Genomic DNA, 15,989 nt, shown 5'->3' with positions numbered 1-15,989 from the left:
GCATTACTATATTGAATTAAGCCACTAGATGGTGGTCAAGAATTGAACCATAGTAATTCACTCTGGTTAGGTGAGAGATGGATGCCTGGTTTTGCTAGAGGGAGTTTCTCCAACTATGGTCCTGGCTTCCACCTCTAGGGGTATGAATAACTCAAATGATAAACTCCAGTGGCTCCTTCTGAGCTTCAGTATCAAACACAAACTCCCCTGTCTGACATTTCAAACTGTTCACAACCTGGCTTTAATCTACATTTCATTTTTAAAAATTCAGTTCAATTTTATTTTCAGTTCCAAATTTTCTCCCTCCCCTCTCTCTTTTCCCATCCACTGAGAAGGCAAGAAAACCAGAACCATTACAAATATATAGTCAAGCAAAACCAATTTCCCTGTTAGCTATGTTAAAAAAAGAAAGAAAAGCTTCAGTCTGTCATCTGAGATCATCAGCTTTCTATCTGAAGATGCTCAGCATGTTTCATTAAGTGTCCTTTGGAATTATGGTTGGTCATTGTTCCAATCTACTTTTTCAGATTGCTTACACATTCCTCCTTGTCACACACTCTACCAATGAGCCAAACTACTCTTCTTACTGTTTCTCATAGATAGTATTCCACAATCCATCTCCTTGCCAATGCACTGGTTGTTCCCCTCATGCCTGGAATCTCTCCCTCTTCTCTCACTTCTGCCTTTTAGAATCCCTAGTCTCCTTTAAGATTTAGTTCAAGGGCCACCATTTACATGATGCCCTCCAGGCATACCCCCTATTAACCTTTATGTACTTTGGATATAACTATATATATATATGCATGTATATGTATATGTTTCCCCTCTTGACAAGATATCTTCCCTGAGGTCCAGGAAGAGTTGCTTCCTCACAAATATATTATTTGTCAAAGCAATACTCGAATGAATGAAGTAGAATATTATAGTGTCAGATCATTGGGCTGCATATGGACAGGGTCTGAATCTCAGCTCACCACCCTAGTGATTAGAGTCTGGTTTCTTCAGGTGTCTACACCCTCTTGTTCTAAAGCGCCTGTTCTAACATCTGTCCCAGATCCGGCCATTTAGATTATATAGGGTTGAACAAATGAGATAATATTTCTAAAGTGCTTAGCACATAGTATGCACTTAAAAATTCTTGCTATTCTGGTTCTCCCTCCAACCTCAGTTTTGACATTATCTGTTTTAGGTTCTAAGAATCCCTCTCAGCTCTGGGATTCTTTGTTTTAGGTTCTAAGATCGCTTATATTTTTGACATTCTGTGTTCTAAGGTCCTTTCCTTCTGACACTCTAGGTTATAGGATCAAAGCCAGCCTTGATATTCTCCATTCTAGGCTCTAACATCTTCCCAGCTCCAAACATTTTCTGTGTTAAAATCCCTACTGCCCTTGACATTTCATGTTCTATGTTTGATCCCTTTCAGCTCTGACAATCTGTTATGTTATGATTCTGTGAGTTATTTTGCCACCTTGTGGTCATGTTGAGAACTCTACAAACTCCTGAAGGAAAAACAAAATTGAGACAGAGAAATAGAATGATAGAGAGAAAGAGAGTAGAGACAGAGGGAGGGAGGGAGAGAAGGAGAGAGAGAGAAAGCAGAGTACCACGGTGTAGTAACAGTGGGCAGTGACAAACCATACTGTGTTCAGGCAGAGCAGGTGACCAGCATGAGGAGAGGAAGGTAAATCTCTCCTTACCCCTAGTCCCTTCCCAGCCCCTAAATTGCAAAATTCATCCCAAAGCAACAGAAAAAAGAAGAAACTATCATTTCTATATTGCTTGTATGTGTTTACTTGAATCATTGGCTGTTAAGTGAAGAGACTTTCCAACTGGGTCATGGTATCCATTCCTAGGACCAGCAGAACTAGTGGAGTGGTCTTAGGTACAGATGAATCCCATTCTTAGACCTGAGAACTAAGTGGGGCATTGGGATCGGAGGTTTCTCTGGATCTGGCAACAGCTGGAAACGGAGAAGGGTCAGGGCCAGTCCCACCTTCAGTGCCAGCATGGCAAACTGCTGCCCAATGCAATTCCTGGGAAGAAAAGAGGAGAAATTGGAACTTGGATAATTTTTGCTTCCATTTCCTCTTGAAGCATATTGATATTAAAATCTTTGATCCTTGAATAAAAAGACTGAAACATATGTCCAGGAATCAAAGGATTTTGAAGTGGAAGGATACTTAGAGATGTCTAATTCTACCCCCTTATTTTGCAGAGAACTATATTGAGGAAAGTGGAATTGACATGTCCAAGGACACTTTGGTCCTGAATACCATCTGTGATAGTACAATATCTTATTATTGTGATTTGCTCATTTTAAGTGTAGGGCAATATAATGGCCCTTCAGGTACACAGAGTTTCCTTCTCCACTGCTTTAGGGAGTTTGTGTTAAAAAAAAATTGGGAATGTAATGAGAGTCACTCTCATTTTTTCCTATAAGGAAAAAATGGTGGATATTTCAGTAGAGATGTGACTCTCTGCCTTAATTTACCTGCGTATTTATTTCTTGCTGACCTATGGCCTCTGTTACCAGAAACAACTGAGTAAAGAAGCAGCAAAGTATCTTACAAGTGTCGGTTAATTGATAGGCACCGAGAGGGGAAGCTGGGGAAAGAAAAGACCTTGTCTTAGAAGTTCCCTTGGTTCTTGAATAGGTGACTTTGACTTGAACCTTTTGCAACATGATTCCTGTAGAGCTGATGGCCCTCCTCCATCTCTTCCTGCCACAACTTAGACAACTTAGTCCTACTTTCTTTTTCCTCCTCTGCCATGGTCCTATGCAACTATGTTGCTGATCTTTCAGGCTCAGCCCTTGAAGTCTCTATTTGTTCCTTTCTGCCGCCTTTTCCTGGATATCTCTCTCCATGGTCCTGAATTAGAACCTTCTTTTACATAAGATCCTCAGGGCCTGCTCAAATATCCCTCACCCAATTGGAACAGACTTCCAGTGACACTTAGTGGAAATGTCTTTGATTGGTTCAAGAAGGTTTCCAGGCTTTATATACATGATGAACAATTGGGAAGTGTTCCCACCTTCCTACAACATCCCAAACAAGTGATCATACAGCTTTTCACTCATTTGGGAAGATCCACCATCTCCCTAAGCAGTCTTTTCTCCTTTGGGACAACTAATGGTTAGGAGAGTTTTTCCTTTCAATAAGCCCATGCTTTTTTTGTTTTGTTTTGTTTTGTTTTGAGGTGATGGGGTTAAGTGAGGTGAAGCCCAGGTTCGCATAGCTAGTAAGTGTCCGAGGCTGGATCTGAACTCAGGTACTCCTGACTCCATGGCTAGGGCTCTATTCATTGAGACACCCAGCTCCCTCTAGGTATGCCTTTTTGGAACATGACCTATCTATACCCACCCTATTATTCCTAGTTTTGCTGTCTCAGGCCAAGTAGATGGTTAGGAACACCTAGTTCTTCTTTCATATGATATCCCTTCTAATACATGAAGACAACCATCATGTACCTGTGCCCTCAACTGATCACAAAATATTTAGTACCTCAGGTTAAACATAATGTAGTCTCTTCAACTGCTCAGCATAACCATGATTTCAAACCCAGTGCTCTATCTACTTCACCACCTAGCTGTCCTTGAAAGTGACCAGTGAACTCTTAATAGGCCAAATTGATAGCTTTTCCTCAATCCTGATTTTCCTTGATCTCCCTGTAGCATTTGACACTGTTAATCACCCTTTCCTTCTGGATACTACTCCTTTCTAGGTTTTCATGACACTGTTCTCTCTTTGTCCTTTTCTGATCTCTATGACTACTCTTTCTCAGTCTCTTTTGCTAGTTCAACATTCAGGTCATGCTCTCTAATCATGGATTTGCCCCAAAGGTTTGTCCCAGCCCCACCTTATCTTTTTACTCTCAATTATCCCACTTGTTGATCTCTCATGGGTTGAATTGTCTGCTCTTTGCAAATGATTCCTGGATCTCTACTTTTAGCCCCAACCTCTCTCCTGAGCTCCAGTTGTGGAGCTCCAGCTGTCTCTTAGATATCTACTGGATGTAGTGGATGTCTTGGTAGAAATCTCAGGTTGAAATGTCCCAAACCATCTTTTCTTCCCAAACCTCATTATCTCACCTTATTGTAATTATGATTATTAACCACAGTTAGCACTTATGTAGCACTTTAAGATATGTCCTCTCATTTTATGCTCACAACAACCTCAGGATGTAGGCATTATTATCTCTGTGTTATAGATGAGAAAACAAGGGCTGAGAAGATGAATAACTTGTCCAGGGTCCATGGCTAAGTGAGACTGAGGCAGGATTCCATCTCAGGGCTTCCTGACTCTATCCACTTCTCTACACTGCTTTGAGTGTTAGGGGCATCATTCTTCTCTCAGTATTGAAGGTTCACAACCCAATTGTCACCCTTAATTCCTCACTCTCACTCTCACTCATACCAGACATCCAATCATCAGACATCCAGACAATTCTTTTTGTTTAGATCTTTTCAATATTCTCTGCATACATTTTCTACTCTCCCCTCCATTCCTAGTTCAGGCCCTCATAACCTCTCTCCCGAATGATTAAATAGCCCCATGGTTGGTGTCCTGGTCTCAGGTCTCTGTTCGCTTCAATTCATTCTCCACTGAGTTGTCAAGGTGATTTCTCTAAAGCATAGGCCTGATCACGTTGCATCCTTGCTCAGTGAGCATTAGTGACTCCCTAGCAACTACAGGATCAAATATCAAATCCTCTCTTTGGCTTTTAAAGTTCTTCATATCCTCACCCTTTTCTGACTTCTAGTTCCTTACACCTTACCTATTCTTAAGGATCCTGCTACAACGGGCTCCATATACTTCCTCAAACATGATACTCTCCCTCCTATCTCCATGCCTATGCATTGATTGCACCATCTTCCTTCTCCACCTAGAATTTGTTGTCCTCTTCCCTCTGTCTATTATTTTTCCTTCCTTCCAGTCTCAGCTTACATTTCCCCTTCTGCAGGAAGCCTTCCCTGGTTCCCCCAACCGCTAATGTTTTAATATTACTTTCAGTATGTTCTCTATTTATTATATATATTCCTAGATATTTATATGTGTCCTTCAGTGGAATGTGAGGTTCTGGAAGGCAGAGGCTGGGATTTTTGTTGCTGCTGTTTTGCCTTTATTCTTATCCCAAATGCCAAACAAAGCACTTGACATATAGTAAGCTCTTAATAAATGCTTGTTCACTGATAGACTGACTAACTGAAGGACTCCTATAGGCTTTTAGTCCATGAGATCCTACCTTATTTTCCTGAATCCTTTGGAATCTAGGTTATATTTCAGACTATGTCCTGCTTTTCTCTCCTCTATTACAATTTATGATAGGGCATGGTCAATCTTCCTTAAGATTCCTATCATTTCCACCCCAGCCACCAGTTTGTCTTTGACAGTGAGAATAAGGAACAGATGACCACTTCTAGTCACTGACTTGCTCATTGTTCAGAGGATGAAATTACCACTCAAGCAAGCCAAGAATTTGTGGTCCACTCTGTTTTGGGCAAGGAGACTCCATATGTCCACATAATGGATATTTCCTATCACTACTGTCTCAGGCTACCATGACAATCTTATAACTCATTTCCTGAGCTCTATATGGATTTTCTCTTTATGTCTAAATTTCCTCACAGAAATATAGGTTCTTAATATACACCGTTATTATATTCCCCACCCTTTCTCTGTTCTCCTTATTGTAAATTGAAAAAACCCTACATTCATCTTTTGTCCTATTCTACCAAGTGTCAGTGATACTTTTGATGTTCCACTAAATATCAGAGATACCGATGAGATCCTCTGACTTTAAATCTTTTGATATTTCTTTGACTCCTCATGTCTCTCTTAATGCCATCCCTGATTAGTGGTTATGGCTCCTACAGAGACTTCATTTGTCTAGTTGACATCCTCACTCATCAGCCCTGGGATGTGCTCTCTGAATCATTTTTCTTGGAGTAGTGGTAGGTCCCACTGCTCTATTTCTATGTCTTCTGAGTTCTTGCGACCATAGCCTTCTTCAAGGTGGATACCAAATAGCCCCCTTTGTAAATACCTTCAGTCTCTGCCTATTGCATCTAGGATAAGATGCACATCCCTAACCCAGGCATTGAAGGCTTTCCATAGTCTGATTCCAACCTAATTTTTGTTTCATATTGCTCATCTTTACACATTCTGTGTTCCTGACCAACCATATGATAAACTATTCCTTGAACTGGAAATTCTGTTATCTCTGTTATCTCTGTGCATTAACTCCTGAAACAACCAGTTATGGTCATAACTTCATCCAAAAAAAAGGAACTCAAGTAGAGAGATGGAACTAAGAGGGCTGAGGGCAGGAAATGGTTTCCAAATAAAAATTTGTGGCCATTTTCATTATGGTAACCAATACTATCACTTGGTGCATCCTCACCTAGGTCCAGCTGAGAATGGTAAGAATGCATAGGAGTGTCTCTTCATGGAATTTTCTTGGGAGAATCTTTGGGGTTCAAAGACCTGTAATGAGACCCCCACACACACTGTAGTTAATACATTTCTTGTTTTTTTTAGTTGCTCAGAAGCTGGCTTGAAATAAGTAAGTACTCAAGACTTTACCTCAGTTTGGTTCTCCTTGCATTGAACTCAAATTAGAAAAAGCAACACTTTGGCCTAGCCAGGCTCTGTTCTTTTCTAAATAGGTAAGAGTCCCCAGTGATATGAACAACAGTTCTGAACTTTGCTACCACCGTCCTGTAAGACACTTTTCTCTTCATGTCACACATCGGATTTTAGATCCTAGTAGACTATAGTTGTACTCCATGAAAAGAAGGAAAGAAAGTAGGTACTTATTTGATGAATTTTGAAGGGTTTAGATGAATGAGACAAAAATCAAGGCAAAAGAGGACTTTCATGGTCCTGAGTAGCTGGCTGGGAAGGCTGGACTCTGTTATATCCTTGGACTCCAGGTTTTTGTTTTGGTCTGTGCATTCACAGCCTCCCCTGGGCTATTTTCAGGGATGGAAGGTCTTTCTGGGTACAGTCTCTCCTGGCCACACTCACTGTCTGGAGTATCTATATGAGTCTACCTTGGGATCTAACAACATCAATACTTCAAGGAGCCTGGGCTTCATCACTGAGGCCTTCTCTCTGTCAGTAGCAATCCCAGCTCCTCTATGTGTTCCAAGATAGGCCTTCTTCATGAATGGCTATGGCTGAGACTTTCCAGCTATCCATCACCTAAAAGCAAACCCTCTGGGTGATGAACCTTTCTGGATTTGGCTTAATTGGTCCTTGGAAGTCAGACACGTATTACACTGTCTATCTACAGGCCCATACTCAGAACCTCCCGGGAGGAAGGGTATGACCCTCTAGAGCAGTTGGATCAAACTCAAATAGAAATGGGGACCATTGAATCATACATAAGGATCCTTGCAGGCCACATAGTGGTTTAGGAAACTATTAACATTATACAATACATACATACATACATATATATACATATATGTTGTTGTTGTTCAATATTTCCCAGCTACACGATTGTGGCCCAAGGGCTACATGTCTGATGCCTCTGAAAGAAACTTAGAGAGCACAGGATCACCTCCTTCCAAAGAGGAGACTTTCACTTCAGTGAAAGATCTTAGTAATACTACTTCCATTCCATTCTCCAACTCCCCTCCAAAGAAAACCCAACCCAACTCCACCCATTTCAGCCTATTGAAAGAATAGTCTTTTATTTCTCCCTTTTAATTTTATTTCCCTACCATCATTCTAAGAAAGATTTGTCATGGTGTGGAGATGATCCTGGGAGGCTTGAAGACTCTCCCAGAGAAGCAACAGCTTTCTAGACCTTACTAATCTGGACTAGTTTTGAGCCTAGGGTCAGCGAATGAATAAGGCTCAATTGTCTGAAAACCTGTCTTCTTAGGGAGTTCGTCAGCAAAGAAGTTACTAGAGGTGATAAGTTTTCTGAACCCCAGCAAATTATCAAGGATATCTGCTAGAGATGGGCATGGATTGGGGCCATGATAGCTATAAAATACATGTTATTCAAGAAATGAAGGAATGAATGAAGGAATATTTGGAGTTATTGGTCTCTTTGGTGTTAGTGGAGAGAGGACCTACTTCAGTGAGAATTATTTCAGTACTTGAAGTAACTTAACTCCTTGGCTCCTTAGCTCACAGACTTAGAGCTGAAAGGTTCCTAAGAGACTTTCAACTATGGCCACTCATTTTAGGGGGAGGATTTGAGGTTCAGAAAGATTGGATAGATTACTCAGTGTAATGTTTAAGAAGCAGAGGCAGAGTGCGAACCAAGGCCCTCAGGTCATTTGGGACTGTTAGGAAAGAATACTGTGTATTTGAGTATCTGCCCCAGAGTGGGTTTGGATGTGATTTGCTTCTGTGAAACATTTGTGTTAGAATGAGTCATACCTGTGGCTTTTCCCAGACAGCAGGGTTGTGGTGGAGAGCCCAGATGTTCAGGACAACTATCATACCTAGACAGGGAGGGAGAGGGGACACAGGAGAGAGAGAGAGAGAGAGAGAGAGAGAGAGAGAGAGAGAGAGAGAGAGAGAGAGAGAGAGAGAGAGAGAGAGAGAGAGAGAGAAGGAGAGGGAGGAAGGGAGGGAGAGAGAGAGAGAGGGAGAGGGAGGGAGAGAGAGAGAGAGAGAGAGAGAGAGAGAGAGAGAGAGAGAGAGAGAGAGAGAGAGAGAGAGAGAAGAGAAAGAAAGAGAAAAGAGAAAGAGAGAGAGAGAAAAGAGAAAGAGAGAAAAGAGAAAGAGAGAGAGAGAGACAGACAGAGAGACAGACAGAGAGACAGAGACAGAGAGAGACATCCATTCCAAATATTTCCCTCCCCATTCAAAGTGTCCTTTCTCTCCTGCACTTTCTTAGAATTCTTTCTCTGGGCCCTTCCTTTTCCCCTTCACATTATACCTTGTGTAATACATAGCTTTGAACATTTTCTACTCTCCCAATTACAAGGTGTTATTTCATAGACGATGAACATATTTAGAAGCACTTCCTGGACATTACTGCATAATCCCCTTATCTGCTCTTGATCTCCTACATTTCCCTTTCTCTGTAACCCCAACACTTAGCATTTGGCACCATTGGGCTCTTAGGCTAGTTGACTGACATGGTGAACTCCACAAGGCTGTACAAAAGGAAAGATTCACCAGGATTTTAGGAGTGGCTTAAAGTGGATTAAAAGGCACAAAATGTCTGGAGAAATGAAGACTTAGGGGAAACAAGATCACTGTCCTCAAGTATCTGAAGGCCTGTTGAGTGGAAGCAGGATTAGCTGGGCTTGGTTTGACTCCACAGGACATAAATAATGACTAGGAACTACAGAGAGGCAAGCTTTAGCTTGATATTCGGAAAAATTCCCAACAATAAGAGCTCTCCAAAATTAAATTGGGCTGTTTGTGGCATAGTCAATTTCTCATCTCTGGTTGTCTTCAAGTAAAAGGTGGTTGAAAACTTATCAGGGATTCTTATATTCAAGTTGGACTGGATGATGTCTAAAGTACCTTCTGATTCAGCTTCTGTAAAGTCTAACTTTTCTTCTATGTAAGAGTCCTTTCAACACTTGAGGATGCCTCTATATGACTTTATTGTTCCATTTCTATAAGTTGTATTTGAAAACAATCATTTTGCATTAAGTTCCCGGTATGGACCCAGGCTAGGAATTTAGAGTGTTATTTCATAGGTCCTCCATGAACCAAAGGGCTCCTTGTTGCTGTTTTCTCTAATCCCTAGGACAATGAATTCTAGAGAGAACTGATTATGTTGGGCAGGCAGAGTGATACCTGTGGGCAAGGAACGTCCATCTGGGAAGGTGATAGGCTTGCTAAGCTCTCTGGCTATGGTGATGTCAGGCGGGTAGAGGCGGAGGGCCTCTTTGATGCACATGGTGCTGTAGGGCATCTGGTCCAGGTGGTCCCTGTGAGGAATCATAGACAAGAAATAGATGGAAAGGTAAAGGTTTTCTGCCAGGCTTTCCATTAGGTTTATAAGGACCACTGGGATTTGGGAGTCCTATCCCTTAGAAGGCAGCTAGGTTCAGTGAGGAGTGCTGGCTTTGGAATCAAAGGAATTGAGTTCAATTACCAGCTGTGTGACTTTGGACAAGTCACTTAATCAAAGGAGGGGATTGGATTCAATTGCCCTAAGATTACCTCTATCTCCATATTCATGATCCATTAATAAACTTCATATTGTCAATGGGTGAAAGACATCAGATCAATTTAGACAATGGTATGCTTAATATTCACTCCACACGTGATGCTGGGGGAAGAAGGCAAGCAAGATTGAAAAACCAGACCATTTCCTAGCTCTTATGAAACCCAGAAATTGGGTTTGAGTTTTGTCCTTGGGTCTGTGCATTACTAATTCTCATTAAAGTTTACCCTGGTCATTAAAATAACTGGATTTGGAGTAAAAAAAAGCCTGAATTCAATTCTGGCCCCTGCTTCTAAGCAGCAAGTAATTTCTGTCCTCTGAGCCTCCGTTTCTTCATCAGTAAAATGGTTATAATAATTATTGTACTTCTTCCCTCATAGGTTATCCTAAGGAAATTGCCTAAATTAGCACCACTAAAATGGGAATTATCATTTGAAATAAGTAAATACAAGACCACATCCCAAAGCTAAACTCATTTTGAATTATTCTTATTAAGACTATAAATCATATAATGTATTAGTAAAGTGATAGAAGAAATGATGTGATCTTGTGGAAAGAGTGCTGAACTTGGAGTGAAGAGATGACTGGGTTCAAGTCCTACTTCTGATATTTATGTATGTATGAGCACAGGAAGGTCAGTGAACCTTTTAGTATCTCAGTTTCCCCATTTGTAAAATGGGGATAATAATAGCACCTGCATCATAGAGCTGTTATGAGAGCAAAATGAGATATCATACATGACGTGCTATATACATGCTAGCTATTTATCATCATCATCATCACCAGCAGAAACTGGTTGAACAGGTGAACCCCAAGAATAGCAATTGATGGATTCCCATTACCTTGAAGAGTTTCTAATGGTCCACTTTAGTGATCTGTGCTTTATCCTCTCACATTTACAGCTTTTATCCATTACTTGGGCAAAAATGGGCATAGATGGCCTCCTTATCACATTTGCAGTTGACCCAGAGCTAGGGAGGCTGGCTAATGCACTGAAGGACCAAGTCAGAATTCAAAAAGATGTCAATAGGTTAGAACATTGGGATGAATTTAAGATGACAACAATCAGGGATAAATATAAAAGCTCATGCTTTAAAACAAAAAAAAAATCAACCCTAAAAGTTCAAGATAGGAAAAACTTGACTAGAGAGGAATTGTTAGAAAATGATCTGGGGTTTTCAGTGGTCTTCGAAAGCATAAAGGTCAATTGTGTTGCAGGACAGTTAAATCTATTACAGTTGTTAAGGTGAGCTTGATTGAATCAATTCATCCTCTATCTTACTTAGAGTAACTAACAAGATGTTCTACACTCTGATATTCTCCATTAGGTGAGACCACTTTTATTGAATCAACCAATCAAAGGTATAAAACTAGGTGCAAAAAATTCTTAATCAACTTGGAAAAAAGCGAAATGAAAAGAGGAAGTGTGCTGAGACTGGATAAGAAGACTTGGTTTTTGGAACTCAGTATTGCAGCAGTGGGACCAGAAGCCTCGGGAGCCAGTGAAGCAGGAAGCCACATCACCAAGAAACATTTTATGGGCAAGGAAAACAGCTCTTATCTGCTTCACTTCCTTTTCTCTGGAGAGGATCACCGTGTGAATTTTGAAGGGCTAGAGAACTTGAACTTTTCATCACTGTACTAGCAGTGTCCTTGGAACAGCCTGATGGTACTGTTTGCATTGGGAGTCAAAGATTAATTAGAGAAGAGAAGGGGGATGGGAGGAAGCATTTAGATAGCGCCTACTCTGTTGCAGGAACTGTGCTAAGTATTTTTTACAAATATTTCATCTGATCCTCACAGGAGCCCTGTAGGGTTGGCGCTATTATTGTCTCCATTTTAGAGTTCAGTAAACTGAAGCAGAAAGAGAAGTTAAGTGACTTGCCCAAGGTCACATAGCTAGTAAGGGACGCTTCTTCTTGACTCCATTGCTGCACTACTGGCTCCTCATCTGACAAGACATCTTCACTTTCAACCTGAAAAGTGCAAGAGTCTTCCTTTATCCAAGCCGAACTAGACACACAGAACAAAGGAAGCTTTAGTACTGTATAAAAAGCCCAGAAGAAATCTTCATCATGCCTAAAGGGAACTTCCTGTGGGTCCTACAAAACACAGCAAAGGACTGATAGGACCTGTGGGCTATGCCCTTTGCCTTATGTTCTGAGTGGGTTAAGCCCACTTTCCTCAGAATTCTGTATGTATTTTTAGAAGAGTGTGCCATGGGTTTATAGGGATAGTTTGAACTAGCTGTTATTATATTGTTCTGGTAAATAGCACATTTCTAATACTACTTAAATTTGGCTAACTGATATCAATGGATAATCAATGGGGAAGTACTCCAGTGAGGGCTCCCACACTTATGAGAGCCATCATGCCCAGGACTAGGAAGGTGACAGTCCCACTCCACTCTGCTTTGGTCAGATCACATCTGGAATATGGTGTTCTATGTGTTACATTTTAGGAATGATATTGATGAGACAGGGAAAATCCAAAGGAGGACAGTGATGGTGAAGGGCCTTGAGTCCATGTAACATGAGAATTGGGTTAGGAATTGGACATGGCTTACTTGGCTTCCATATGACCATCCTCCCAGTTACCCAGGTTCACAACTTCAGGGTCATTCTTGACTTCTCTCTCATTCATCTTTTACATCCAAACCATTAGCAAATTTACCAACTCATTACCAAATCTGTAATTTTTCCATCTTCACAACATCTTTTGTACTGAATTTTCTCCTCACAAAGCCATCACTCTAGTTGATATCCTCATTACCTCTGGTCTGGATGATTAATTGTCTTCTAATTGGTCTCCCTGACTCAGATCTCTCCACATTCTTATTCTCCCCTTCATTTAGTTGCCCAAGTGATTTTCTTAAAGTCTAGGTCCAACCAATTCTTACCAAAGAAACTCCATTAGCTACCTGTTATCTCCAGGATCAAATATAAAGTCCACTGACATTTAAAGTTCTTTATGATCTGGCTTCTTCCTATCTTCCAAGACTTTGTAACCTCTACTCCCCACCATTTTCTCTATGATCTAGTTTCCCTGGGCTTTTTGCCATTCCTCAAATAATAAACTCCTTCTCTGTATTCCTTCCTTCCTTCCTTCCTTCCTTCCTTCCTTCCTTCCTTCCTTCCTTCCTTCCTTCCTCCCTTCCTCCCTTCCTCCCTTCCTCCCTTCCTCCCTTCCTCCCTTCCTCCCTCCCTCCTTCCCTCCCTTCCTTCCTTCCTTCCTTCCTTCCTTCCTTCCTTCCTTCCTTCCTTCCTTCCTTCCTTCCTTCCTTCCTTTCTTCCATCCTTCCTTCCTTCCTTCCATCAGTTGGTTGACTGATTAGTGATTTAGTCATTGAGTCTATATTCTGTCTTTCTGGACACTCAGTACAGGGTCTAGGAAACAGGTACTTAAATGAATGTCTGCTGAATTGAAATAGACCCATCACCACTGCTGGGTTCTGGTTTCAGCATGTCAAAGGACTTGGCCCTGGTGCCTACATTTGGTGAGGCTTCCTTGGGATAACCTCTTCTTTTAGGAGGGCAACTCCCTCCATTAGAGCTAAAACATGTCCAAGGACCCTGCTTTGAAGAAATAAGGATAAGTGATGGACAGTTATGGTGCCAGAGGAGGAAAACAAGCAGCAAACAACCAAGAATTAGGATCAAGTGTCTGATGTTCTTACCAGGTAATGGTGTCCTCCTGTTTTAGGATTCCTCTGATCTCTTCTCGACATCGGTGTTGGTGCTCAGGGTTCACAGCCATACAGTAGAAGAGCCAGGAAAGGCTAGAGGCTGTGGTGTCATGGCCACCAAACACAAATGTGTTGAGCTCAGCCTCCAGTTCTTCATCTGATAAACCTTCCCCATTTTCACTCTGAAAAAGGATAAAAGTGTTCCTTTATCCAAAGCCAATTTTTAAATGATCTTTTCCATTGGCCAAATATGAGACTGACTGTGGTAGAAAGGAACTCAAGTCGTAAGAAGCTCTGATTTCAAACATTATTCATAGCCATCCATTGACATCATTCATAGAGCCTCCCCTCCCCCAACGACAACACTCTCCTTGAATTCCCAGAGCACTGTGTTTTCATTTTCCTAATGAATTAGTCAAGTGACATTGCACATCACAGTCATCTACATTTATGTTTCATATTCCCACTAAACAGTGATTTCATAAGGCCAGGCATCACGTCTTAACTAGTTCTTTTGTCTGCCGCAGTGGCTACCATATTCTTCAGCATGAATAGGTACCTGATAAATAGTTTAAGTGACTTAATCCCATAATCAGAATCATAGAATTCCACCTTTTCATCAAAATGCAGAATTGGGGACTTCTTGGCTCTGTCAACATACTGAACTGCTCTGACAACTTTATTTAATCTAATTCATCAGTCATTTCATCCCAACAGCCTTGTCTTTCCATACATCCTGATTTCCCAGTAAAATGCAAATTCCTTAAAGTCAGGGATTATTATCATTTTTGTCTTTGGGTTCCCAGCACTTTGCATAATGCCAGGCACACAGTAAGTGCTTAATAATTGGTGGTTCTACTGAATTGAATGGAATCAAAGTGTTGGGTGGGTTTGCTCGGATGTTTGACAGATTTACCTTGGCACGGAGAATAACATCCAGAAAATCCAGGTACTTCTTTTGGATCTTGTCCTGTTCACTATCATTCTTGAGGGCTTCCCTTCTTTCTTGGATGATTTTGGCTGGGAGAAAGTTCAAAGTATTTTCATCTTAGCATGAAGAACATGGAGCTGATTATTTCCAATGATTCTGCAGAGAGCTATCTCTGGGACTGGCAGCTGACTTTGGTTCCCACTTGACTTGACTATGTTGGCAGTTGACAGTTTCAGGTGACAGTTTCAGCCTACTTCTATTCAGTTTCCACTTACTGTTCCTTGTTTTGCCTCCTGGGGCTAGGCAACTTAATCCTTCAGTTTAGCTATCTTGCTTCCTCTAGGTCTTCTCCAGACTAAATAGCACCAATGATCCACCTAAAAATAATGCCTAGAAATCTGTAAAATATTCCAGATGTGGCCTAACTAGGGAAGAATATGGTGGCATATCTTTTCCTTATTCCTAGAAGCTATATTTTTTTGTGTGAGGCAACCAGGGTTAAGTGACTTGTCCAGGGCCACACAGGTAGCTGGATTTGAACTCAGGTCCTCCTCACTCCAGGGCTAGTTCTCTATCCACTGTACTACCTAGCTGCCCTGAAACTATAATTCTTTTAATGCAGCCTATGATCGCATTATATTCCTTGGCTTCCCCATGATACTATTGACTCATGTTAAGCATGTGGTTTAACTGGAAATCTCAGATATTTTTTTAAAAACTGCTAACCATGTATCCCCAATCTTGTCCTTATGAAATTGACATTTTTAACTTGAGTGTAAGCCTTTAAGTTTATCCTCATCAAAGTAAACATTATAATATTTGATCTAATATTTTATTTGAAGTTTGACTTTGCTCCAATTCAATTCAATTCCACTAAATAGCCATTAAATACTTATAGAGGGCCAGGTGCTGGAGACATAAAAATGTATGTGTCTTACATGTGGAATGCTCTCCCTCCTTTTCTCTGTCCTTGGAATCCCTACCTCCCTTAGGAATCCCGAAACTCAGCTTACATTGACAATTCCTCCAAAAGCCTTGTTCTTATATTTTCCAAAGTTTGGCAAGTTCTCCAAATTTCTTTGTCTCTATTTTGTACTTATTTTTCATGTGTTTATTTTATCCCCAAGGTAATATGTAAGCTATACAAGGTTAGGGGTTGTTTTCATTCCTTTCTTCGGATCCACAGAGTTGATTAGAGTTCTTGGTACATGGTAGGTGATA

At 41.0% G+C, this 15,989-nt stretch overlaps 1 protein-coding gene across 1 annotated transcript in view; it reads right to left on the bottom strand.

Moving 5' to 3' along the window:
- Positions 1–1,809: 1,809 nt before the first annotated feature.
- Positions 1,810–15,989, bottom strand: part of LOC140530098 (cytochrome P450 4X1-like) — a 34,138-nt gene continuing 19,958 nt past the window's right edge. The window contains exons 7-12 of the mRNA XM_072649348.1: positions 14,754–14,857; positions 13,829–14,019; positions 9,780–9,913; positions 8,400–8,464; positions 6,403–6,485; positions 1,810–2,033 (exon numbers count right to left, since the gene is read on the bottom strand). Coding sequence (XP_072505449.1) covers positions 1,865–2,033; positions 6,403–6,485; positions 8,400–8,464; positions 9,780–9,913; positions 13,829–14,019; positions 14,754–14,857 — 746 coding nt within the window. The 3' untranslated portion in view covers positions 1,810–1,864. The remainder of the gene's footprint in view (positions 2,034–6,402; positions 6,486–8,399; positions 8,465–9,779; positions 9,914–13,828; positions 14,020–14,753; positions 14,858–15,989) is intronic.

This window comes from Notamacropus eugenii, chromosome 2, assembly GCF_028372415.1.
Source record: "Notamacropus eugenii isolate mMacEug1 chromosome 2, mMacEug1.pri_v2, whole genome shotgun sequence".
NCBI classification, from domain to species: Eukaryota; Metazoa; Chordata; class Mammalia; order Diprotodontia; family Macropodidae; genus Notamacropus; species Notamacropus eugenii.
This window is presented reverse-complemented; position numbering and strand designations above follow the sequence as displayed.